This window comes from Sminthopsis crassicaudata, chromosome 3 (genome assembly GCF_048593235.1).
Source record: "Sminthopsis crassicaudata isolate SCR6 chromosome 3, ASM4859323v1, whole genome shotgun sequence".
NCBI lineage: Eukaryota > Metazoa > Chordata > Mammalia > Dasyuromorphia > Dasyuridae > Sminthopsis > Sminthopsis crassicaudata.
The window spans coordinates 87,046,745-87,073,616 of record NC_133619.1 but is presented as its reverse complement, the minus strand read 5'-3'; the positions used below and the strand labels follow the sequence as shown (position 1 = coordinate 87,073,616).

Here is a 26,872-nt window from a genome sequence, read left to right as displayed (position 1 = left end):
TATTTATTCCTATTATTCCTACTCTGTGTGTTCCATCTCTATACCAACAAAACCCCAAGTGATCAATGCATTAATCAATTACCTAGAACTAGGAATGACAGAGCCCCAGGAGAAATAGCATTGTATATTTATATGAAGTTTAATAGTTTTCAAAGTACTTTCACAAACACAAGAAAGCTATGATCCATTTGCCATTTGAATCATGAATTTCTTTTACAGGACTAAGATCCAGGTCTTCTGATTCTCATTCACAATCTGGTAGCTTGTATCCTAAATGGTGCCATCTAAGCTTAAGGGTGACCTTTTGGCATTTCATTTTACAGCAGAAAAACCTAGGTAAGGAGCAAAAATGCTGCAGTAGGACCATCAACCACAGTTTCTCTTGTGTCAGCAAGTCTTGAGCACATCCAGGGAAAGCTGATGCATTCTCAAAACTAAATACTTTTTTAATTGAGCATGTTATACCATGCTAAAATAGGCAGTAAAATTTCCCTCTGTTGTATTGCTTTATTTGCACACAAACTCTTCTAACTTGATAGATTCCTGAAGACCATAAAAGCCACTTACAATCTCCTATCCTGATAACCAAAGGCATTCTATGTGGAGAACTGGGGAGCTATGTCTCGGGATGCCATCATTCATGGTTGCACATCCTTGTTTTAGAACAAAGTAAACCTCCTTTTGTTAACTGTTTGATAACTTGCAAGGGCTTGGTTTTGTCCCCATATTGAACTTAAGCTAAGAGACTGCTGGCATTGGACCCTTCCAATAAGGGACTCCAAAACCAAACCCTTCCCCCTAAAACTATAAAACTGATGTTGATGATAATAGTATAACAAAAAACTAACATGTCCCAGAGTTCTAGCTAGGAACTCAGAAAAGACAGTAAATGTAGCCTGTTTTCAGCAAATCACTGATTTGGAGCTGGAAGAGATTTCAGAGGCTAAGTAGTCCAGCTCCATTTTACATATGAGAAAACTGTCTTTCCCAAGGTCACATAAAAAGGCAATAGTAGAGGAAAGATTTGAACTGTATAAATTCAGCACTTCTTCTACTACATTCATGAAGCATAAACCTGAAAGAATAGCACTTTTTTTAGCATAAAGCATCATATGAGAACCAAGAGGGGAAGGGAGGGAAGAAGGGAGGAACCATGCACATTCATCCTATTATGGAGACAAGAGAGCAGAGATAAAGTGCAGAGAGAGGATGGAGAAGAGGAACTAATGAGGCATCTCAATGCAGAACTCCATAGGGCAGAGGGGGCAGCAAGCAAGGCTTTGTGCACGGATGCTCTCTAGATGATTATTCGATAACCAGAAAAGCGTGTTTACCAGGAAAAGCCTGGTTTCCCTGTGGTACCCAAGAGCATGCCCACAACAAATTAATCTGTCCTGCTGCACTGATGGCTGTTTCAGGCGGCAGCATCACCGGCCGCCTGAAGAGCTGCACCTACTGGACTCACACCCCTAACACACACAGACATGCAATACTGATTTGGCCAGATGTATAATGGGGTCCTTTGTTCAAAAAGCTTTAAGGTGATGAGGGAGGTAAATGCCCTCTGAGCAGGGAAGGATGGCAGACATAGATGTCCTTGGTTCCTGTGAGATATTCTCTCTCAAGCACCAGCAAAATTTTCTGACTGTTAAAACTTTAAATTATTGGGCAGCCATTATTGTTCTGTAAGAAATGACCAGCAGGATGAATACAGAAAGGCCTGGAGAGACTTACAGGAACTGATGCTGAGTGAAATGAGCAGGACCAGGAGATTGTTGTATATTTCAACAACAATACTATATGATGATCAATTCATAGAGGACGTGGCCCTCTCTAACAATAGATGAACCAAATCAGTTCCAAAAGAGCAGTAATGAACTGAACCAGCTACACCCAGAGAAAGAACTCTGGAAGATGACTATGAACCACTACATGGAATTCCCAATCCCTCTATTTTTGTCCGCCTGCATTTTTTATTTCCTTCACAGGCTAATTGTACACTATTTCAAAGTCCGATTCTTTTTGTTCAGCAAAACAACTGTTTGGTCATGTATACATATATTGTATTTAATTTGTACTCTTAACATATTTAACATGTATTGGTCAACCTGACATCTCGGGGGGGAAGGAGGGGAAAAATTAGAACAAAAGGTTTGGCAATTGTCAATGTTGTAAAATTACCCATGCATATATCTGGTAAATAAAAACTATTAAAATATTTTTTAAATAAATAAATTAAATAAATTATTGGGCAGCTAGATGGTGCAATGGATAGAGCACCAGTCCTGAAGTCAGGAGGACCTGAGTTCAAATCTAGCCCCAGACACTTAACACTTCCTATCTGTGACCCTGGGCAAGTCACTTAACCCCAATTGCCTCAGCAAAGAAAAAAAATAAATAAATAAAGTTTATTGTTTCTATGGACATATTTCTGAATCTTGGATAAACTTATTTAACTCATAACACTCAGAGAAGGACCAGAGAGTTATAAATTGGCAGAGGGGAATGTAATTTTCAGTTCATATTAAATTCCATTCAAATATTCATTTATGCTCAACTATGTCCAAGAATGTTTTATTAAGTAATGGGTGGGTGGTGGAAATACCAAGGTAAAAAAGACATACTCTTTATCCATACCAAGCTCACCTTCCACAAAGGAAAAGGCATAATTTATTTTTTAAAAATTGTAATGCACATTTAGAAATGTCTAAGATTCACAAAGCCTTTTATCACAATAAGACTGAAGTGGATAATTTGAGTATAGCACATTGGGGATGCCCAATGGAAGGGGTCCTCTCCAACTTTAGATATATTCTGACTGCTTCTGTTCAGTCATTTAGCCATGTCCATCTTTAATCTGCAGCTTATCTAGGCTTGAATATACTGAAGGGACAGTTTCTGACCCCCGGCTTCTTCTTTCTGATGGTCTAGAAGTTTAAGAACACTAGAATTGTTGCAAAAAATATCTTTTCTCCCTCTAGTCGCCCCAGCTTTGAGCTCATAGTTTGCCTGTGATAGATGTATGTATGGGATAGAGCCATCTCATCTTTTTATCTCCTTCCCTTCAGGGTACAAGACCTTGTTATATCTTGAAAGGTCATTGATGTCACTCAAGCAGCTGGCTATTGGCTGTTGAAACAGCAACAGCAAAGCAGGAGAAGAAGCAAAGTGGTAAAAAAAAAAAAAAAAAAAAAAAAGAGAGTTACTCACAGAAAGAAAAACCACCAGAAGGAAGAGTCCATTTGGCACTTATAGGGACTTATTCAGTATAGGTATATTGTAAAATAATCAATAGGCAGTTCTATTGCAAATGCCCCAACATGTCTACATACAAAGTCCTCAACTGATTAGTCACCCCATGATTCTTTATCATTTAGTTTTTCCTTTTCTTTTTGGGAATAAAAACTGCTTCTTGCCTACCTAATTCATATTTGTATGCTAATCTTTTACTTCCTTCTCATTTTCAAAGGAGGATCCCTTAGTCTATAGCCCAAAATAGAATTTCTCTCAGGAAACTGAAAAACAGATAAAATTGCAGCACTAAGTCTAGTTCTCCTATTGACAAGCAGGTAACTCTAAAACAATGAATTTAGGGCAAATAAAAAGGACAGACAAAAGCTAGAATTGATAAAGGTTGTTAGCCCCTGTGGTTAGCTTAGCCTCAGTCCTCAGCTAGCCAAGTATTATTGCCATCTTACAGATACAGAAATTGAAGCAGGGAGATTAAATAATTTGCCCATAGAGAGTCATAATCAAAACTCCTATTGGAACCCAGATCTCCAAAATTCAGTATTTTTGCATGACACACCACCCTATCTCTCACAGATAGTAATCAGACTACCATGTAAATCTCAAAACAACCATGACAAAATGGTTCATAAAGTCTATAGAGGGATAATTTTAAATTGGTGAGATCAAGATGAAGTTTAACCAAAAGAAATGGCATTTGATTTGGGACTGTAGTGATGGGTAAGATGTCAACATGAGAGCAACGGTATTCTAAGCACGATCAAAGACACAAGGCATCCACAAATGATTTCTTTTACACAAATAGCTCAGAATATTATATGTTCAAATGATTTAGCTTCTTCCAAGAAATTACCTAAATTGTACTATTTGTTCATTCCCATTGATCCTTCCATTGCTAAAAATACATTAGAAGCTCTTCTTTGGGAATACCTTTCAGAGCTTCCAGTAAAATCTTTTTATTATCCTCAGTGATAAACATTTGAGGAGAGATTTGATTCCTGAAATAGTCGATAGTTATTCAGACACAAGTTTATTAAATAATTCAATTTAATTCAACAACCATTTATCAAGTCCTTGCTATATACTAGCCATATGTACTGAGGATCAAAGACAAAAAAAAAATAAAAATAAAATAGTTTCAGCCCCCAAGAACCTTATGTCTTTTTTGAGACTGTTTCTCCCTATCTCTTCCCGACTAGAAGTGCAGCAGCCCCTGACGTGCCCAAATCTGATTAACACAGAAAATTTAACCTGTAGCAATTTTCCTATCTGAGCCAATTCAATGCCTGGTGGCCCTCCAATCTTGCAAGCTCCAAGCAGTACTGATACCTGCTTGGTTTCAGCCCCACTGCAGCTCAGAACTCCTGGACCAGCGTAATCCATCAGCCTCATCCTCCCCAGCAGTAGAGACTATGGCTGTGGCCACTATACTGGCAAATGAGTTTCTATCTATAGCCAATAAACACAAAAAAGAATTGAGAACTGGAGATCCACCAACAATTTCTCAGCACCAGGAAACACTTTGATTAGGAGCTGCCACTTGAGCCGAGCCTTAGATGAAAGGATGTGGGGATTCCAAGAGCTACAGGTGAAGAGGAAGAATATTGCATGATTAGGCTAAGTAATACTGTTTGGCATATAAAAACGAGATGTGACTATAAATCTAAGAAGCCTGATTTTCTTGTAATAAAAGCAGATGAAATGTCTCTGAAGATATTTCCAAAAGAGGAATTTCTACAAAAGGATTTGGGTAAATACCATCACTCTATATAGTGCATCATTTATTTATGTTGTCTGCATAAAAATAGTATTCTGGCACACCAGTAAGATAGAGAGAAAGCTACCATAAAAAAACCCAACACTTCACCATCACCCCCTTGAAGTGGTGATCCAAAACCTACAACTTTGACATTTTACTTTTCATAAAATCTCACTTTGACTACCCTTCCAACTCACAAGTGGCAGTCCTAGTATACACATGATGGATTTCCCCAGTTTGGTGTCTTTGTATGACTTTGGGAACAGTCTAGAGTTCTCAGCAATGCTGGGACAAAGTTATAGGTTAATATAGTAGTATGAGTGGCCATAGTCCTTGCAATGGGTATGGTCACACAATCCTAAAAGTTACCATCTGTAATCTGCCTTGCTGTTGCTCTCCAAAAGTATATGGTTCAGTTCAGGGAAATGACCTCTCTGCTCCCTGGGCTACAGCAGGACAAAGAAACTCCAATCTGAAGGGATTGAAGAGTTCATTCCAGAGCTATCCTCTGAGCATCAGAGGGTCTTTATCTCTGCTTTTTTTTTTTTTTTTTGACAAGTCAGAGTACAAAGGGAAGACAAAGCAACAAGAAGGGTAATGCATTCTCCAGGCAGGAACATTTGAAGACACAAGGGCAAAGTTTTAAATACTCTTAATGGAAAAACATTGGCTTGCAGCATTTAAAAATTATGTTTCAGTCCCTAAGGTACACGGTTGATATGTAACTTAGCTTGATTGATTTAATGAAGACAGCCATTTTACAAAGAACAAGTTTGGAAATAAGGAAATAATTGGTTTTTGTAGGGTATATTTATTTGCAAAGAGAAAACGACACAAAATAGAGCTCCCCTGAAAGCCAGGAAAACTTAGATTTAAATTTTGTCTCTGATGCATGTTGTCTGGGTGAGTAAAGACAAGACACTAAATCTTTAGGCCAGTGTTTTCAAAGTCAAATAGAAATAGGAACTATTCATCGTATATGAGAATCCCTGCAAGCCACATAATATTGACTAAATTTCAAATAAAATTAAAGTAATTAAATTTAAAATTTAAATAGATTTTAAAAGATTTTCTGTTTTGTTGTATTTTTATTTATTCTCTTCAATATTTCCCAATTATATTTTAATCTAGGCCTACTTGAGAGTTTTGTGGCCTCATGCCAATAATGGATCTCATGTTTGATACATTTACCTAGAATCTCAGCACAAGTCCCTAAAACTGTACAGTTATAGGAAACACTGACTTGTATTGGGATAGTCCCCTCATCAAGAGTTCTCTACAGTAATGAAATCACAAGTCCATTTCCTAGGATGTCATTAAATTAGGATTAAAACGATTTTTTAAAATAGTAAGCTATCTAGAGAAGATTTCTTCATGGGAGGGTGCTTAAATATTACTTCAGAGAAATTCCTCAGATTATGAATCCCCACTGTTAACTCCCATGCTCTGATGGCCAGAGTAGCTCTTGGTTACCAAGGAAAAGAGAAAATGTTCTGACTCAAAAACCATTTTAAGAGATAATAAATAACTTAAGAAAAGGCCATAAAAACACTCAGGGAATTTACTTTTGTCAGTTAATTGGTAATAATTAAACATTTCTATAGCACTTGGGTTTTTAAAACTATTTTTCATACATTATCTCAAATGTCCTCGATATAAGGATGTTAGTGCAAGGGTTATTTTTCTCACTTTATAGATGAGGAAATTGAGACCCAGAAAAATTAAAATCAAAATTTAAAAGACAAAGCACCAAAAATACTTTTAGCACTTGTATACAGGTTTTTTTTTACCTAATTCTGTAATATCTTTAGTAATTTTGTCCTTCCCATTATAAGAAGTAATAGACTTGAATAAACAATATTTATTTTTCATAAAAAATAAAAACTTATTCCTTTTATCCTGGCATCATCTCTACCAAGTTTATATTATTAGGTTTTCAGTATGAAAAGCAAACTTTCATTTTATCTTTACAGAAATCATTTTTCTCTGTAAATATCTTTGTTTTGCATCCTGTCTGAACACCACTTAGACAGTGTTCTACTTTCCAAAGACATTATCCATGTCAAATTAAAGAAGGATTATATAAAGTGTTCCAGTTTTTATAAGAATAAGCTATTGTTAAGTGTTTTGATGTGACTGGCAATAGCGTGATGGGCATAATAAGTCCTATGTGTCATGTCTAAAGAATGACCTTTCACACACTCAGTTATTAAGATTTTTCTATGAAAAGGTACTGTGGAATGGCTCTGGGATAGGATCTGGAAAAAGCAGACAGGGAAATGAAGGGGATCAATAAGGCACACTCCCTAACCCCATGACATTTACAGGCTAGAAGTCTAACAACTAATGAGTTGGAGAATCTGCACAATACTACCCTTTTTGCTGGATGTCAATATTAAAAAAAATATTTAAAAAAAAAACTAAGTCAAATCATGGGAGTTAAACTAATGCTAAATTGCCTTCATTTTTTTTAATTGGCTCAGTGGATAGAGTGATGGGCCAGGAGTCAGGAAGATGAGTCTTCCCAAGTTCAAAAATAGCCTTAGACACTTCTTTGCTGTAACTTAATAATTACTTAATCTTATTTGCCTCAGTTTCCTCATCTGTAAAATGAGCTGGAGAAGGAAATGTCACACTACTTCAGTGTCTTTGTCAAGAAAACTCCAAATGGGGTGATAAAGAGTCACAGGACTGAAGCAAATAAACAACATCAATTCTAAAACTCTTTCTACTAGTTTTATAAAAAGAAAAGGAAAAATCCCATACCCAATGCTATGAAGATTGACTGCTATGCTACAAGAGCTTCAGGGAAATTGAAGGCAATCACAACAACAGAATATATCTTCTCTTTAATTATCAATGTAGCTAAAGTAAAGACAAGGTCATCTGAATAAACATGTTACTAGATGATTATTTGAGCCTAGCAACCAATGAAACAACAAATATGTAATACAAAATATATTATTTACTGATGAAAGAATGCTTTATCCATTTTAACCAAATTAATAAAAGCATAAAAGAAGGGGTGGAAATTCTTGTATTGGGAGAATAAAAAACTAGTGTAATTTAAAGGAAGTCAAAGCACATAAAAGGCATCCGAGTGGCTCAGTGCATTGAGTGCCAGGTCAGAAAGATACAAGTTCAAATCCAGCCTCAGACACTTACTAACTGTGTGACCCTGAACAAGTCCCTTGAACATGCATTTGTTAGAGTTTTCTCATCTGTAAAATGGGGATAGGAATGGTACCTCCCCAAGTGTCTCAAGTAAAAATTGACAAAAAGGCAAATCTCCAGGATAACATTTATTAACAGGGTCGCTGCCTGCCAACAAATTGTTAATGGATTGTCTCCATTTATGTCAAAGACCCCCAGAAAAAAGAAAGTTCCTATTACATAGATTTTGGAGAGTATAGAACAAAGAACAGGTTAAGATGACATCATAGAATTAAGGACAATATGACTGAACACAAAGTTGAGGCAAAGAGAATAACATGATTGGTTGAAAGTTTGGTTATGGTGGCTGGCAAAGAACCCCCCCCCCTTCTTCTCCCATGAGACTAAGAAACACTTATTGTTTGAGTCCACTTTCAAGAAAGCATCCAGGACTTTTGGACAGCAAAGCAGACATCCTTGAAGGATAGCTTGGTGGAGCAAAGATATTAGGCTTGACTGTTCACACACATTCCCCAAGGTCAGTTAAATTTCTTAAGGCAAGAAAGAATTGGATTTTTAAAACTTAACCCATTGCAGGCCTGCTGAATCTCCGAACCAAGTTCAGAAGCTATGACAAAAAAATTACAGGACAAAAGCAGTAAACAGCATCAATAAATAAATAATGCAGGATCAGTTTTAATCTTCTCACATGATTATTATGAAGATCAAATGAGATACTGCTAAAAAGCTATTGGAAATAATTCAGAACTTTAGCAAAGTTGCAGGATACAAAATAATTCCACATAAATCCTCAGCATTTTTATACATTACCAACACAATCCAACAGCAAGAGATACAAAGAGAAATTCCATTCAAAATAACGGTCGATAGTATAAAATATTTGGGAATATATCTACCAAAGGAGAGTCAGGAATTATATGAGCAAAATTACAAAACACTTGCCACAAAAATAAAGTCATATTTAAATAATTGGAAAGACATTCAGTGCTCTTGGATAGGCTGAGTGAATATAATCAAGTTGACAATACTCCCTAAACTAATCTATTTATTTACCACTATACCAATCAGACTCCCAAGAAACTATTTTAATGACCTAGAAAAAATAACAACAAAATTCATATGGAAGAACAAAAGATCGAGACTTTCAAGGGAATTAATGGAAAAAAAAAATCAAATGAAGGAGGCCTAGATGTACCTGATCTAGAACTATATTATAAAGCAACAGTCACCAAAACCATTTGGTATTGGCTAAGAAATAGACTAGTTGATCAGTGGCATAGGTTAGGTTCACAGGGCAAGATAGTGAATAAAAATAGCAATCTAGTGTTTGATAAACCCAAAGATCCCAACTTCGGGGATAAGAATTCATTATTTGACAAAAACTGCTGGGAAAACTGGAAATTAGTATGGCAGAAACTAGGCATGGACCCACACTTAACACCACATACTAAGATTAGATCAAAATGGGTCCAAGATTTAGGCATAAAGAACGAAATCATAAATAAATTAGAGGAACATAGAATAATTTACCTCTCAGACTTCTGGAGGAGAAAGGAATTTGTGTCTAAAGGAGAACTAGAGATCATTATTGATCACAAAATAGAAAAATTTGATTACATCAAACTAAAAAGTTTCTGCACAAACAAAACTAATGCAAACAAGATTAGAAGGGAAGTAACAAATTGGGAAAACATTTTTACAGGTAAAGGTTCTGATAAAGGCCTCATCTCCAAAATATACAGAGAATTGACTCTAATTTATAAGAAATCAAGCCATTCTCCAATTGATAAATGGTCAAAGGATATGAACAGACAATTCTTAGATGAAATTGAAACTATTTCCACTCATATGAAAGAGTGTTCCCAATCACTATTGATCAGAGAAATGCAAATTAAGACAACTCTGAGATACCACTACACACCTGTCAGATTGGCTAAGATGACAGGAGCAAATAATGATGAATGTTGGAGGGGATGTGGGAAAACTGGGACACTGATGCATTGTTGGTGGAGTTGTGAAAGAATCCAGCCATTCTGGAGAGCAATCTGGAACTATGCCCAAAAAGTTATCAAAATGTGCATACCCTTTGATCCAGCATTGCTACTATTGGGCTTATATCCCAAGGAAATACTAAAGAAGGGAAAGGGACCTGTATGTGCCAAAATGTTTGTGGCAGCCCTTTTTGTAGTGGCTAGAAACTGGAAGATGAATGGATGTCCATCAATTGGAGAATGGTTGAGTAAATTATGGTATATGAATGTTATGGAATATTATTGTTCTGTAAGAAATGACCAACAGGATAAATACAGAGAGGCTTGGAGAGACTTACATCAACTGATGCTGAGCAGAACTAGGAGATCATTATACACTTCAACAATGATACTGTATGAGGGTGTATTCTGAGGGAAGTGGATATCTTCAACATGGAGAAGAGCTAATCCAATTCCAATTGATCAATGATGGACAGAATCAGCTACATCCAGAGAAGGAACACTGGGAAATGAGTGTAAACTTAGCATTTTTTTTGTTTTTCTTCCCAGATTATTTTTACCTTCTGAATCCAATTCTTCCTTTGCAACAACAACAAAATTCAGTTCTGCACATATATATTGTACCTAGGATATACTATAAGATATTTAATATATATAGGAATGCCTGCCATCTAGGAGAGGGGGTGGAGGGAAGGAGAGGAAAAATTCGGAACAGAAGGAGTACAAGGGATAATGTTTAAAAAATTACCTATGCATATGTACTGTCAAAAAATGTTATAATTATAAAATTAATAAAAAAGATCAAATGAGATAATTACAAAGTGCTTAGTAAGGGCTATATAAATGTTAGGTTTTTTTGTCATCATCATTACTATTATTATGAAAAATAAACCAGATAAGGTAGATGGGACCAACATGCAGAAGATCTTGAATGCAAACTAAAGAACTTGAATTTTACTTGGACCATTGAAGATACAGATAGAAAAGATAGAAAAGTTAAATATTAAAATATAAGAAGGATGGGAAGGACACTTGAAGAAAGGATGACAACAGAAAGATCCTATATGCACTGAAATATTCAAGCATCATCTTTTATGATAACAAAGAGCTAAAAATAAAAATTAGGTGTCAGGCAATAAGGGAATAGTGAAATAAATTGTTGCAAATTAATGAAGTCCCTGCATCATAAGAAAAAAATAAATGAGAATTCAGAGAAGCTGGGAAGGCTTAAACAAACAGATGCAAAGTAAGTAGAACCAGGAAAAGTATACATATACATAATGACAACAATGTAATTGGTATGGACAAAGAAATAAAAAATAAATTGAAATTGTTCAATTGTAACGATCATGCAAATGGTCTAGAGAAGTGTTCAGAAAATATGTCCCCTTTTCTTTCATTGAAGAGGCAGAAAACGAGGGATGTGGAAAACCGCTTGTACCGTCACTGTTAATTTGCTGCTGGGTTTTACCAAACTGCTCTTGTCCTTTTTTTAATTCTTTGTTTAAAGAGGAATGACTTGAACTGATGCTAAGTGAAGTGAGTAGAATCAAAAGAATTTTACACACAGCAATAAGATGATTATGCGATGATCAATTCTGATGGATTTTGTTCTTTTCAATAATGAGGTGCTCCAGGCAAATTCTAATAGACTTGTGATGGAGATAGCCATCTGCACTAAGAGAGAGAACTATGGGGCTGCATGTGGATCTAAATATAGTATTTTTACTTTGCCATTGTTGTTTGCTTACATTTTGTTTTCTTTGTCATTTTTTTCTTTTTGATCTGATTTTTCTTGTGCAGAAAGATGATAAATGTGGAAATATATATAGAAGAATTGCATATGTTTAAAATACATTGGATTACTTACTGTCCAGAGGAAGTGATGAGGGGAAGAGATAGAAAAACTTGTAATACAAGTTTTTGCAAGGGTAAATGTTGAAAACTATCTTTGCATATATTTTGAAAATAAAAAGCTATTATTTTTAAAAAGGATGACTCATTTCATGAAGAATCAAGGAAAATTCATAAACAAATATTATATAAAACCAAAATGTATCAATAAAAAAATGAGATTAAAAAAAGACTTGGGGGATTTCAGTTGATTGAAATCTCAGATGGTATGATATGACTACTAGAAAAGATAATGACATCTTAATCTGCATCTTTACACGGAGACAAAAGTTGAATCCATGAGGATGAAGGAAACTCCTAAAGGAGTAAATATTTAAAGAATGAAATTGTCAAACATAGGAAAATTGCCTATTTTTGATGTCACAAAGAAGAATAGAAGGCAGCAAGAGAGACAGCAAGAAGATCAGAGAAAAATCATTAGAACTAGAACAATATAGATCCTAGAAACGGAGAGGAAAGGGAGTTTTAAGAAGGGAATGCTCAGTGCCAAATGCTCTAGGGAATCAAGGAACATGAGGACTAAGAAAAAAGTCCCTCACTTTTCAACTGGGAGGTAATGAGTGATTTTTGAAAGGACAATTTAATCTTGTGGTAGAGACCAAAGACTGGAGTAGCTAGATGGGGCTAGATGGTGCACTGGATAGATTATCAGACCTTCAGTGAGGAAGACTCTTCTTCTTGAGGTCTTCCTACTTCTGAGGCTCCTTCTGTAGCCATGATGCCATGTTGCCCACCTCTAATGAACTTAGAGTGTCCCAAAAATCTTACTTCAGTTTTAAGCTTTTGTAATATCCAGTAGGTACAAAAAGTCTTTTATTTTAAGAAGGAAGCACTAGCATCTGGGTAACATAAGGAGAACAGGAGAGGAATAATATTGAAGGTATCATCTAAACTGAGTTTTAAAGAAAATTAGGAATTCTGAAAGATCAGTATGAAGTGGGAGTTCATTCTAGGCAAAGAGAAGAACTGATACAAAAGCAGGAAGCCCAAAAATGGAGCATCATATGTAAGGAACAGAAGGAAGGGTAGATTGAAAATACCATAGAATGCATGAGGGGATGTACACTATAATAAATCAGGAAAGACAAACCAAAGCTAATTTATGAAAGATTCTAAATGCCAAACTGAGGAATTTGTATTTGATTGCAGAAATAATGGAGAGCCTCTGGAGCTTAATGAGTAGGGGATTGACCCATGAGACCTCTGCTTTAGGATAATTACTTTGGCAGCTTTCTGAAGGATTAATTAGAGAAGCAGAAAGACAAATTAGGAGGCTATTGCCATACTCCAGGTGAGAAGTGAGAAGAACCTATAAGGAAGGAATAGAGAGAAAGGAGCCCGCATTGGTCTAACCGGACATAATACCAGGAGGAAAGACTAGTATCTCTTTTTGCCCAGTTATTGTTATATTAATATTATGGCCTAAGATCTGATTAGCTTTCTTCAGAAGTCATACTGCTGACTTATGGACCTTGCAGTTCATTAACTCCCTCCAGGCCTTTTTCCATACAAACTGCTCTGCAGCCAACTTCCCCATGTATAAAATGAGTACTTGTAATGATGCACTGTCTTTTATGTTTGGTATGACCCTACTTGTTTTTTTAGGATTAATATCTATGCATGCTATCAAGTGACAACTAATTTGACCCTTATTAAGGGAGGTCTTGACTGATTTAATTGCACCCTTTCCAAGTGCAGTCGTCTTTAATATTCCATATGTTGAAAATGATGGGTACTAAATATTAAAAACAGAATCAAAAAATACTAAGGAGAATAAAAATAGAAGTAATCCCTTCATATTTTCCAGGTCAATTGAAGACTATTGAAGATGAATTGCCTGAAAAGCAGTGCTTCAGTAACTAAAGGCTCTACAAAATGAAATAAAATAAGCAGTTTATGTGCATGGCTATGTAATAAATAATATGTTCAATCAATAACTAGAAAATATGTATGTATCAATATTTGTCTAGCCTCAGAAAGGGAAAAAAACAAGATTTATTAAGAAATTAAAAGCTTAATTTTCACTGTTTTAAATAACTGCTCAACCTGAAAATTAAAACCCAGTATCTGATTTTCTAATCTGTTGAGTCTTCTCTTTGTGAAATGTTCTACTTTTAATGGCTTTCATTAAAGCTCAGCAATAACTAGATCTTCTAAATATATACACCAAACTGTATAAAATGCTGTGCTTAAAATCCACTGGAAAAAAGCTTAAATCAAAATCATATCACAGACTATTCAATATGGATTCTGTTTTTTCTCAGTGTCTAAGTTATTACTTACCTCACTGCCTCTTATTAAGTTAGACCATAGGGAAGTGCATTAACTCTTTCAGGATACTTAATTGTCTTAATTGACAAAATATATAAGTACATCATTAGATGCCACATATTAGATTTAATTTCTATACAATAACTACTAGATTTTCACTAAAACAGAATGAAATTAAGCATAAATGTCAATTTGTTCTACAAAATGGAAGTATTAATAAGGAAAAGTAATTCCTGACTCTCCATTTCCCAGAAAACAGGCCAAATTGCTTACTGTTACTAGAATGTAGGGTCCTTCATAAACTAATCTCAACCTATCTTACTATTCATCAACTCCAGATATATCCGAAACCATGAATAGATTGCACATTTCATAAATAACTAGTCCAAGGTCACACATACAGTAGAATTTGAAATCAGGTATTTCAATTCAAGAACCAGCACTCTTTCTGCTATGCCAAACTGCTTCTTCACATATTTTTTCCTGTGAAGTTTTTTTCTGAACAGTAGAGCCCAAAGTGATTTTTTGATCCTCTATGTTCCATTTCATCCAAATCTCAAATTCTAACTCTCTTGTTTGTCTTAGTTTTATATCGTGTAATCAAGCACCATGTGTTCTCTCAATATATTAGGTACTCAAATATTAATTCATTGTCATTGATTGGCATTAAAGAACCCTCATTATTAAATGGATTCATCTAAAGAATCAGTATGAATCCTGAAATCATCTAATATTATCAATATATTCAATGAAAATCAATTATGTGGGGATTTCTGCCAAAATGGCAGAGATTTAGATGAGAACTAAATGTAGCCCTCCCCCCTCTCTCCTTTCTTGAAGTACCAAGAAATACAGCAATAAAGAAGTTAGCAACCAAGAAAATAGGAAAAGAAAAGGACCAAGGGAAAAAATACAGAAGCTAAAATAAATAATAATAATAATAATAATAATAGGATTTAAAGTATTAGATGGGGCAAACACCACCACTATTAAAAAATTACAAAATGAACAACTTCAAGAGCCTCTAGAGTAGCTCAAATGATCAATAAAAGAAATAAAGATGGGAATTTGAGCTTTCAGAGAAGTAAAAAGGATTTTAAAAGGGAAGGGCTCACTTTAAAAAAGTAATTAAGAATGCTCCAAAACAGTAGAATGAGAATAGGAAGAAGTTTCAAAGGTCAAATAGTCTTACCTTCTCTGATTCAGGAAAGTGAAGCTCAGGAAGATTAAATTATATTTTCGTATCATACAGGTCTTAACAGGAGGATCTGATTCCAAGTTTTCTGACTATAGGTCATAGCAGAACTATTTGCTAAAAATAAAATATGTGACCACTAATTGAGGAATGACTATGGTATATAAATGAAATGGAATGTTTCTGGTTTAGGTATAAGGAACAGCAATTATGAAGAAATCAGAGAAATATAGTAAGACAAATCGACTGTATCACCTTGTAATCCTAACAGAACAGAGCAAAGAAAGAAGAAACTAAAGTACATCATATACAACGACAATAATATAAAGGAAAACAACATTTAAATACTAGAGATTTAAGGTCCAATACAACGACCAATGGACAAGGTGGGTAACACCTAGAATCATAAAGACCTGAATTCATATAAAACCTCAGATACTTACTAGCTGTATGACCCTTGGCAAGTCACTTAACCCTGTAAGCCTCAGTTCCTCATCTGTAAAATAAACTGGAGAAGGAAATAGCCAACCATTCCAGTATCTTTGCCAAAGACACCCGAAACAGCTCATGAAGCATTATTTATGACTGAAACAACTGAACAACAATAAATAATGACCAATGTTGGCTCCAGATATCCTAGTTAAAAAACTGTCTTTCTTTTTGTTAAGAAATAATAAACTATAAAGAGTGAAACTTGTTCAGTCTTTCAATTTTTTCAATTACATCTCTTATATTAGATGGTTTTCTTTAGTTGTTCTTCTTATGAGAACCAAGGTGCCTAGTTATCACCAATTAGCATATTAAAATAAAATGTATCAAAGATAGAATAATTTTTAAGGGAAAGTAAAGTTCTAATAAAATTTTACTTCAACCTTTCATAACATCATAGCAATAACTCCGGGTTCTTAAAAGCTGTGAACATGGAAATAAGCTCTGATGAAATCTGTCAAACTAGAAGAAATGAGTCCTGATTATTGTTTGTCTCCTTGTTCAGGGACTTGCTGATGTACAGTCATGACTAGGAAGTGGGCCATAAGATGCTGGATTCTTTAAATTTCTATTATCAAGTCTCCCTGTAGGGAAGTGCTAGCCTTGAGTACTTAGTATATTGACAGAGTACAATTTCTGATACTTCCTGCCAATCTGGAAAGGGTTAAGTAGGGGCTGAGTGAAGGATTATTAGCCAAGGAACAACCTAGTTAACTGCAGGGGAGAGAAGATTCTCAAACTGTGAACAAATTATTTTATTTTTTTCATTCATTTGTTTGATTATTTTTTGCCTTAATATTTCATTAAGCCATCTACCAAAATGTAGAAGAATTCTGATCTGCACCAGAAAAGTGCTTGGAGTTATGAAATCTTGCTTCTTTTGAAATGCATATATTATATACTATACTAGGAATCTTTCCACTTTGTCCTACCAAATTTTTATATATATAAAGAAAGGAGGAGGTCTTAATATAATTTGTCAATGAAGATAGCATGAAAAATATATAGAGTAAAACAATCGGGAGACAGAAGATATTTTTCCACTCAACAAGATTAGTCAAGCTAAGTCATTTACATCTATGAAGAATCTGTTTTGAATGGCTAGCCAGCCAGTCGTCAAACTTTGGCTAACTTTATCTTTTCTAAATGCACACTCCTAATTATAGCTTGGAATTTTTATTCTTAAGGCAAATATCACAAACTATATTTAAGGCAAATGGCAAGAAATCGCCCTCAACTGGGAAAAAAAGGGGTAGAACAAACCTAGAACATTATTACACTGTTACATAGAGTCAGATATCTCAGGATCACTATTAATGACATTGTTTTGGAAGGAAAAGAGCTACCTATTTTAATTCCTTATTCTTGCTACATATTAAGCCCCTGTTTATAGCTATGCTACAGAAAGACGGAAAAATATCAATGTTTGAGGGCAAAATACTTTGACCATTTTCACTCAATTCAGAGCTCTGTTTGTACTGGAGAGTTCCTAATTCCAGTTCATCAACAAGTAGATCAAAGCTGACTAAAAAAAAAAAAAAAAAATATATATATATATATATATATATATATATATATATATATATATATAATTTAGTCCTTCAGCCATTTGCAAATCCTTACCTGCTCTGTAATATCAAGGCCTATTGACTAGCATACGTCTTTCGCCAATTACTTGTGTATATCTTCTTGCATGGTTCATCCTTCATCTTGTGAAGTTTCTGGTCTTCTTGCTCTTTAAGGTTGTTCTTAAATACTTCATTTTTAGCCTGCAATGCATAAAGCAGGACATTAGTATAATGTGCTAAACATGACAGCAAGCATTGAGCTATCAATATTGGGTACACAGTGGATTCTTAATAAACACCCTGATTACTGGATCAGTATATGAATGGACAAAATCCTCCTTTTAAGAGCATTAAGAACGGACAACATCCTATGTGAACTACGCAGTCTTGCCTCAATTGGGAGAAATTATCAGAGTTCATTTATTATGCTTTTAAAATATCCCCTCTAGAGATAAATCAGTGTTTATTTATTCAATACATAAAATCAGAGGCATAGAGAGGTTAAATTAAGCACTTTGTTCATGAACCCCTAGTCTGTGGATCAGTCAATATTACAGACAGGTAATGGTGATAATGGTGGATATTTTCTTGAGGAACTGATTATTCTGTCATTCTTTTCCTGTTAAGTTGTTTATCCATTAGTGATGTTATAATGTAGGCCAATTTAGTTAGGATGTAGGGAATTATGTGAAATAAGTCAAGAGGGACAGTTTTGGTGCCTTAATAAGGCGGTATCCATAAACAAAGCCCATTTCCACAAGCAATTTAGGCAATTTAAATGTTTCCTAGCTGTGAAGAATCCAAAGAGAACTTTGTGGAAATATACATGTAATTCCAATGCTTGCTTACCAAATTGTGGTCTTTATGCAGAGCGGGGAGTTTCTATTAAAAAAATAAAGAAAAAAAAAAACCTTTAAAATTTCATCCTAAGATCTAGAAATATGCTATCAATACCTTTACTTGCTTGCACTCCATTAAACAATAACATGAAAAACAAAGGCAATCCCAACTAGTAAATTATCCTGAAAATCTTCCATTCAAACAGAATGCCTTAGTTTCTACCCACTTCCTATTTCTCCTTGCCTCTCCCCCCTCCCCAAAAAGGAGAGTTTTAAATGACTGTTCTTTTCATGTCCAAAGAAGTAACATATGAAGACAAGCACACATTTATTGCCATTGCTTACAATCCAGCCTTTTGCACAGCACCCACTATTACTGTCACTATTAACATATATTACTCATTAATAAATGATATATTCATCCCATACACACAAAGTGGTGATGCATTAAAAACACATTGCAAAGTCAGCTTTTCTCTAGGGAAAATTGTACTGGATAGTTGGAGTCAAACCTAAATGCTTCCAAGCCTTAGAAGCAACTAGTCTATTCCCGACACAACCACCTAGCCATTAATACTCAATTTCTACATCTTTTATCTACAAGTTAATATTTCTGCTTTCAGGAAAACACAGAGGACATCAAGGAAATAGAGTAGACATTTACTAAGCATACTAAAGTATGCAAAATATTCCAGGATAGCATTCTCAAAGGTGTATCATACATATGGATTAGATAAAACCAATGCAGTAAAATATGGATACTCAGTCAATTAACAGTACTGAATGCAAACTAATTATTAATGGTTTAGAGGAAAGATGGGAGTTCATAAGAAGCCAGCTTGTGCCCAATAGGGCTCCATTGTTTCCATTAACAACTTGCAAGATTGTGCAGTTCATATTACTAATCAACTGCCATTGGAAATACAGCTCAGGGAAGAATTGCTAATACTTTATGCGACGGATTAAAAATTAGGATGATATCATTAAATTGGAGAAATGAGACAAAATGAATAGAGCAAGAACGCACAGAATGGGTAGGTATGTCAAGTGATAAGGAATAAAGGAGGCTCAAAAAGAAAACTATTACAACATGCAGCCATCTTCACAGTTTCTCAAAATTCCAAAAGGTAATCTCTTGAGTTTCTGCTTTCTCATTCTCATGGTCAGACCTATTGGTCATTAAGAAACATCTCAGTAGGTCTGCATCATCGATTTTCTCCCCCCCAACCAATCTCCTTTCCTGCCTTCCTGCTCCCACCCTTTACCAAATCCTTTTTCCCAAAGACCTGTAGGAAGGAAGATAAAAAGTTGAATATGAGAATTACTTGGGACATTTGCACTGACAGTTCATACTTGGGAGTCAAATAGTTGTCTTGGGGGATGCTGAAGATGAAAGATGCCCTACCTTCTAACAGGAAACTACAACTGGCTTGGTTCTCAGTGAACATTGTACTCCTTATCCCCAAGCAAGTAAGGCTAGTTTTTCCTTTAACGGAATTTGACTAGCTCAAGGGATTAATAGCTAGGTTCAAAAGAATTAGTGAAAGGTCTATTCTGACCTGTCACTTTGTCTTAGGTGATTTACTTGTATGAGGAGTCAAACTCAATCCAGAACAGCTACCCTGACTCAAAAACAAAATTCAGATTTTGACATTATAATAGGAAGATGATACACTTGTGGGAGCTCATTTTTACTCTGTGAAAACATTTCACAGAATAAGAAGCTGCTTTCTTACCTTAAACAGGATCACTCCAAAGTTTAAAAAAGAAAAGAAAAAGAAAATTTGGGGCTTTTTCTGTTCAACTTTATTATCCCTTAAAATTTTAGCATAACCATATAGAGGATATTTAGAAAATTTTTTTCTTTGATCCTAAAGGAATTTAGTTAGTCAAAAATTTTTTTTTACTTGATTTACTTGTATGAGGAGTCAAACTCAATCCAGAATAGCTACCCTGACTCAAAAACAAAATTCAGATTTTGACTTTATAATAGGAAGATGATATACTTGTGGGAGCTCATTTTTACTCTGTGAAAATATTCACAGAATAATAAGCTTTCTTACCTTAAACAGGATCATTCCAAAGTTTAAAAAAAGAAAAGAAAAAGAAAATTTGGGGCTTTTTCTGTTCAACTTTATTATCCCTTAAAATTTTAGCATAACCATATAGAGGATATTTAGAAAATGTTTTTTTTTTCTTTGCTCCTAAAGGAATTTAGTCAGTCAAAAAAAAAAAAAAAAAAAAAAAAAAAGAACCAAATAGTTCTGTCTTGATGTTTGAAAGAGATCTTTCACATAATCATAAAGGTCCAACTCTACAAATAATCCCCCTGAAAATTAGTAAACATACAAATATGTACCCATGTAGTTTTTACCCCTAGTCTCCCCCTCCCCAAAAAGACCTTTTAAAATTCTTCTCTCTTATAAATTCTTCTAATGACATTGTCAAATCCATGACCTTGGATAACATTGGCTGATCTATCCATAGAAACATGATTTTAGCAGTAGATCTGTCAAGTGGCTGAGAGACTGAAGATGAGATACCCCTTTGAGATTTACAGTTTCCAAGCTAATATTTGTATTTCCCCCCCACGTGGCTTGCAGGAGCTAGTTATTAGAGACTTGATGATGGTGGAGATAGTGATGGCCTCTAGATTGTGACTCCCAGTGGATAGATAGGATTGAAAGCTTGGGAGTTACATCACAGTGAAAGCTCTGATCCTATTAGAATTCAAACTTGGGTAACTTTCACTTCCTCGAGTGGAAAAGTGGACCTCAGCCAGCCAACATCTGAATGAGCCCTTTATAAGCATTGATTACCAGTGACCAAAAAAAAAAAAAAAAAAAAAGAAGAAGAAGATTATTCTATTTTATGACATTGCCTGTATCATTAAAGTGAACTTGGGTTATTAATTGAAGACTCATGAAACATGCTACCTGTTACAGTATAATCCACTTACCCATAGCACATCAGGACGATAGCTTTTTGTAGAGACCTTTGGTTCCTGGCTATTCAAGCATTCAGAGGATTTGCTGACAATATAAATAGATGTGTTAGTTCTTTTAAGGGGAGGGAAAAATAGAAAACACTACCACATTTTTATTGCACCTTTGGATCTCAGCCTGAACTTTTATTGAGCAATGACTAAAAAAAATCATAGATAGAACAAAAGGTTATGCTGAGAACAGAGCAAAATAGAAAAATCAAAACACAGTGATGTTGTGATTATAAGTTGTTCTTGAGGACCGTTTACTTGAAATTTTCCATGTTTGTTTAGTGATGTGTGATCTTTTCAAATTTGTGTTGCTATGTGGAGATTAATGTTCTTTCTGGTCCTTCTAGTACTGATATCTAATTTCCTATATGGATACTTGAAGCCTGACTTGCGGACTTCAGTGACATTTGGAAAGAGATTAATCTGCAATTCCAGCTCAGGTTTTCTATTAAGCATTATTTTATTTACCTGGGGACACTTTTCCTCCTGTGACTCTAGGTGTTGCTCAAGACTTCAGAGGTAAGAATCCAACCCCTAACCAAAGCAGTAATAGCTACCTTTGTTGTCTGGACATCCTTGAGCGTGCTTCAGATCTACCCATTACTATTGTGAGAGTATTGTTTTCAGTCTTTCATATATGTACCTAATGTATCCTCAGTTTTAAATAGCTCTTCATTATTCTCTCACTCCTCAAATTATACACACCCACTTACCTATTTATAAATTCTATTTCCTTGCTCTAAACCCCTTTTCCCGCTAAAATATAAGCCCCTTGAGGGCAGGGACATTTGTTTTATTTTGTATCCCTAGAACTGAGCACTGCCTTGGACATGCCAAGCTAGGGAATAGAGATAGCTGTGCACTTTCTCAATATTCAGTCCTACAGACTTGCCAAGGGCATAGAGAAGCAATCTGCCCAGTTATTGAGCCAGAATATGTCAGAAAAGAGAATTTAATTCAGATCTTCCTCATCCTGAGTCTGACTCTCCTTTCTTTCCTCCATACCAAAAGGCCTCTGAACAGAGGCGGCATTTACTGTTTGTTGGATTGCATGACAAAAGTTCTCTCTCCCTTGTCTCTCTCTTCCCTTTCTCTTTGTCTCTCTTCTGTCTTTCTCTACCTTTCTCCATATCTCTTCTTCTCTCTTATTTTATCAAGTCAATAATAGAATGGTTATCACTTCAAGCTCCTATTTCCACTTCCTTAGATGACAGAGCTTGAATTTGGAAGACCACCTTAGACACTTACTATTTATGTGGTTCTGCACAAGTTATTTAAACTATGACAGCCTTGGTTTTCTCATCTATAAATGGCAATAATAGCACTTACTTCACAGGGTTACTGTGGGAATTAAATAACACAGGGAAACTTTATAACTAACACTTAAAGCATTATATGAATGGCAGTTATTATATAATCATTACTATCCTTATTGTTATCATTTTTTTACCCTAATAAAAAGAAAAGCAGAAGCAGTAGATTTTTTTATCTATGAATTCACCCCATTCTTCAATTCTTATATCCTATATATATATATGTATATATGTATTTATGTGTGTGTGTGTATATATATATATATATATATATATATATATATATATATATATATATATGTTCCAATCTCCCTTTTATGTTACCCATTAATATACAGATCTAACCCCTCTGCTATGGAAAAAAAAATCCAAAAAATAAGCACAAAATATCAAGAGCAAATAAGAAATTAGAAATTAAATAAAGTGAGAGCATCATTCTAAATAATTATTTAACAGGAAAATGGAATTCAAACAAGGTGTAAGGGTTGAGCTATGAGGGGAAATGAAAGTTAAAGGAAGTACATGACTCTGAAGAATACAAGGATAAGTCAGCTGAGACTAGCAGCCTTTCCATTTGTCTACAATTACTTATCTTATCCAGGGTAGACAAGGAGATGAATGAAGTTGCCAAGTCAGGAAGCTGCCCCATTGTCTGTGGCTTTATGAAGTCATCAGTCAAAATCTTTTTTTAGGTTTTTGGGTTTTTTTCCCCCCCAAAGAGCTAGCTACCAGAGGTTTGCAATGAGATTGCTGACTGACTGTCCTTAGTTGGGTAGACCAAGAAAAAAAAAATAAAAGGGAAGAAATTCAATGATAATCAAGGAAGGAAACCCAGACAAGATCACACATCCCAGCAGTCTCCTGGGACCAGTGGTTCATTGCTACTGAGAAATCACTGAATGGGTGGAGGACTTTTAGTGTTTGTTCTAATGACACTGCCCTGGGTCAGACTGATGATCAGCTATAAATACTGCCACCTGGATAAAAGTTTGAACCTAAGGGTAAAGGGAAGTTACTACAAGATGGCACAAAGACAGATTCCATGGTACCCGAGAGTTGGATGGACTTGAAAATGGAACATGGGTTCCATTTTCCTTTGGAGATAAGGACATAAAAAGGTGGGTGGGATCACAAACAGATAAATGACCAAAGCATATGAAGAAGCAATTTTCAAAGGAACTCTAAATGATCAATAACCACATGAAAAATGCTCCAAATCACTAATAGTGAAATGAAAATTAAAGCAACTCTAAGGTTTTACCTCACAGCAATCAGACTGGCAAAAATAAAAGGATAAAATGACAAGTGCAAAGGAGTTGTGGAAAAAGAGGCACATTAGCACATTATTAGTGAGGCTGTGAATTGGTTCAGTCATTTTGGAAAGTGATTTGAAATTATGCTTCAAAAGCCACTATATTCTTCTTACTCTTTGATCTAATGATATTATTAGTAGATCCTGTATCCTTAAAGACATCAAAGAAAAAGAAAAATGCAAATTTCCATAGTAGCTCTCTTCCAGTAGGAAAAAAAAGGCGAGGGGAATGGTCATCTATCAGGGAATGGCTAAACAAGTGATGGTGAATGAATGGAGTGGAATATTATCACATAATAAGAAATGACAAAAATGGACAGTTCTAGAGGAAAATGAAAAGACCTCTGGGAGCTGATGAAGTAAAGTGACAAAAGGGGGAAAGTAATTCAAAAAATGAAAACTTTATAAAGAAAAACAATTTTAAAAGACTAGAACTCTGATTAAAGCACCAACAGCCAAGATTCCAGAGTTCAAAAGGTGGAATAGGATTATCACGTCTTTCCAGAAGTGATAGATTTAACATGCAAAATGACACATGGCAAGGTGGAATTTTTTACAACTATATATTTGTTATGAAGTTTCTTTTTCCTTTTTTTTATTGTACAATGAAGGAGGGGGAGCAGAGTGGCAGGGGGAAAATACTTGCTAACTTAATGTGAATACTTTGTTATTGTCATTGTTTTCAGTCTTGTCTGACTTTTCATGGCCCCATTTGTTTTCTTGACAGAGATAATGGAGTGATCTGCCATTTTTCTCTCTAGCTCATTTTACATATGCAGAAACTGAGGCAAATGGGCCTAAGTGGCTTGCCCAGAATCACATAGCTAATAAGTGTCTAAGACTAGATTTGAATTCAGAAAGATGAGTTTTCCTAACTCCAGACTTGACACTCTTTCCACTGTGTCACCAAGATGTTCTTATTACTAATACTAAAATTAAACAAATTAGAGGCTTTTTTAAATTAAAAAGAAAAAGAAAATATAGGTGAAGGACAAAAATTCCCATAATTTTACCTCCCCCTTCCTTACCAAACCTTGGAGAAAGATGAGTGGAGATAGAAGAATTAAAACTGTCATCACACTAGAAGGATGTTTTTCTCATCTAAAAGTTGACTGTTAACAGAATGGGAGATTCCTCTTTAATTATCCATGAAGTACTTGGAACCCTAAACAGTACCCTGGGGGTTAAAAATTCCTTACCTACAACCTCAGACCCACCCTGGAATCTAATGGGTTTTGGTACTTCTTTTCTTTTGGGACTAGGAAGGTGAAAAAGTGAGAGGTACAAGAGGTACAGTAGGAAGAACAAAGTCTGTACCTCCAAGACTGAAGATCTGACACATGACATCTGTATCATACATATCAGTTTTAAATGATACAAAATTAAAGCAGGTATCAATAGTCCAGTTAGAGAAACTCAACCTACAAGTGTCCATTAAGACAGTCCTAAAGAGAGCAATCAGGCTTTCTAGCTTATATATCTATTAATTTTATAGTAATATAGACTGAACCTACCCTATCCTCCAGTTTACCTTTTGTTTTTAAGCTGAAACTCAGGTCCAGTTCTCCATCCCAAAGAGGATCATGGGAATATCTAAAAAGCATCTAACACTCAGTTATTCTAGAATAGAAGATTTTGAATAATACTCAGAAATGGACCAATGGACAAATATTCCCAATGAGAAGCCATCCCAAGAAGAGCAGATGATGATGACATCCTACATCTTATAGCATGGGAAGTATGAGTTGACTCTATACATGTGTTCTCCAAGAGAGCCCACCTTTACCCTCACTCCCATGCTGGAAAACTGCCCTCTCAGATGATGAGAATATTTGCAGGTGAATATGTCATAGGGTTTATGGGGAGAATGTTCTATAGCAAATCTATTTCCTATTTCAACACATAGCTTTGCTGTGTACCATCAGAAAGGTCTGTATTAAATCAAGTCTCTGCCCTATAAGGGAAAAAACAAACAAGTCAATGGGATTCTGTGAGCTTTTGTTTTGAGTGTATAGGGGAAAAAAACACCTTGAAAACGAGGTTGCTATTTTAAGGGCCCAGGTGCTACCCAAGGAAGCAACACCATGAGCCTTGAAGAAACACATACATTCTGATCATTTCACAAACAGAAACAGTACTTATAACACTCTCATATCCTAAAGTTGGAATTTTCACTAAGTTAGCATGTGACTTGGGGGTACCCATTATAGCAGATAATGTCCTTCTCAGAGTGTGGCTGGGTGGTGTAAGGGATACAGTACCAGACAGAGTCATAAATATTCATCTTGCTAGTTCAAATCCAGCCTCAAATAATACCTGTGTGACCCTGGTCAAGTCAACTCTGTTTGCTTCAGTTTCCTCATTTGTAAAATGAGCAGAAGGAAATGGCACACCACTTTAGTATCTTTGCCAAGAAAACTCCAAATGTGGTCACAAAGAGTTGGACATGACAGAAATGAATGAACAATAACAAAATGTCCTGAGAACTCTTGCAAAAATAACTTGGAAACACTGAGGGAAATCATGTGATTAAAAAAATCATTTCTATTCTGGTATTAAGATTAAAGCTTTTATTTGAGATTTGTTTGGGGCTTCTTCGGGGTTTTGTTTTGATTCTTTACTTTTTATGGGTTTTGTTTTTTGATTTATACCTAGATTTCATCAAAGTATACATTTCCCAATGTAGAAATGCATTCATCAATTCAGATCAGCAACTTGAGTTGCTTGTCTTGCCCATAGTCACAGAGGTGATACATATGTATGTTTGTATAGATGCATGAATACACTCGTGTGTGTGTATCCG

The 26,872-nt window shown here is 35.2% G+C and overlaps 1 protein-coding gene across 2 annotated transcripts in view; it reads right to left on the bottom strand.

Annotated features, from left to right (window-relative positions):
• EPSTI1 (epithelial stromal interaction 1) overlaps positions 1-26,872 on the bottom strand; it is a 100,095-nt gene that overhangs the window by 11,580 nt on the left and 61,643 nt on the right. The window contains exons 7-9 of one of the 2 annotated variants that reach the window (XR_012487762.1): positions 21,409-21,481; positions 18,460-18,492; positions 17,666-17,811 (exon numbers count right to left, since the gene is read on the bottom strand). Coding sequence is in view for 1 of the 2 variants with exons in the window: in XM_074299173.1 (XP_074155274.1) it covers positions 17,727-17,811; positions 18,460-18,492; positions 21,409-21,481 (191 nt within the window). In the remaining variant the exon portion in view is untranslated. The remainder of the gene's footprint in view (positions 1-17,665; positions 17,812-18,459; positions 18,493-21,408; positions 21,482-26,872) is intronic. The other variant, XM_074299173.1, reaches the window with a different exon arrangement.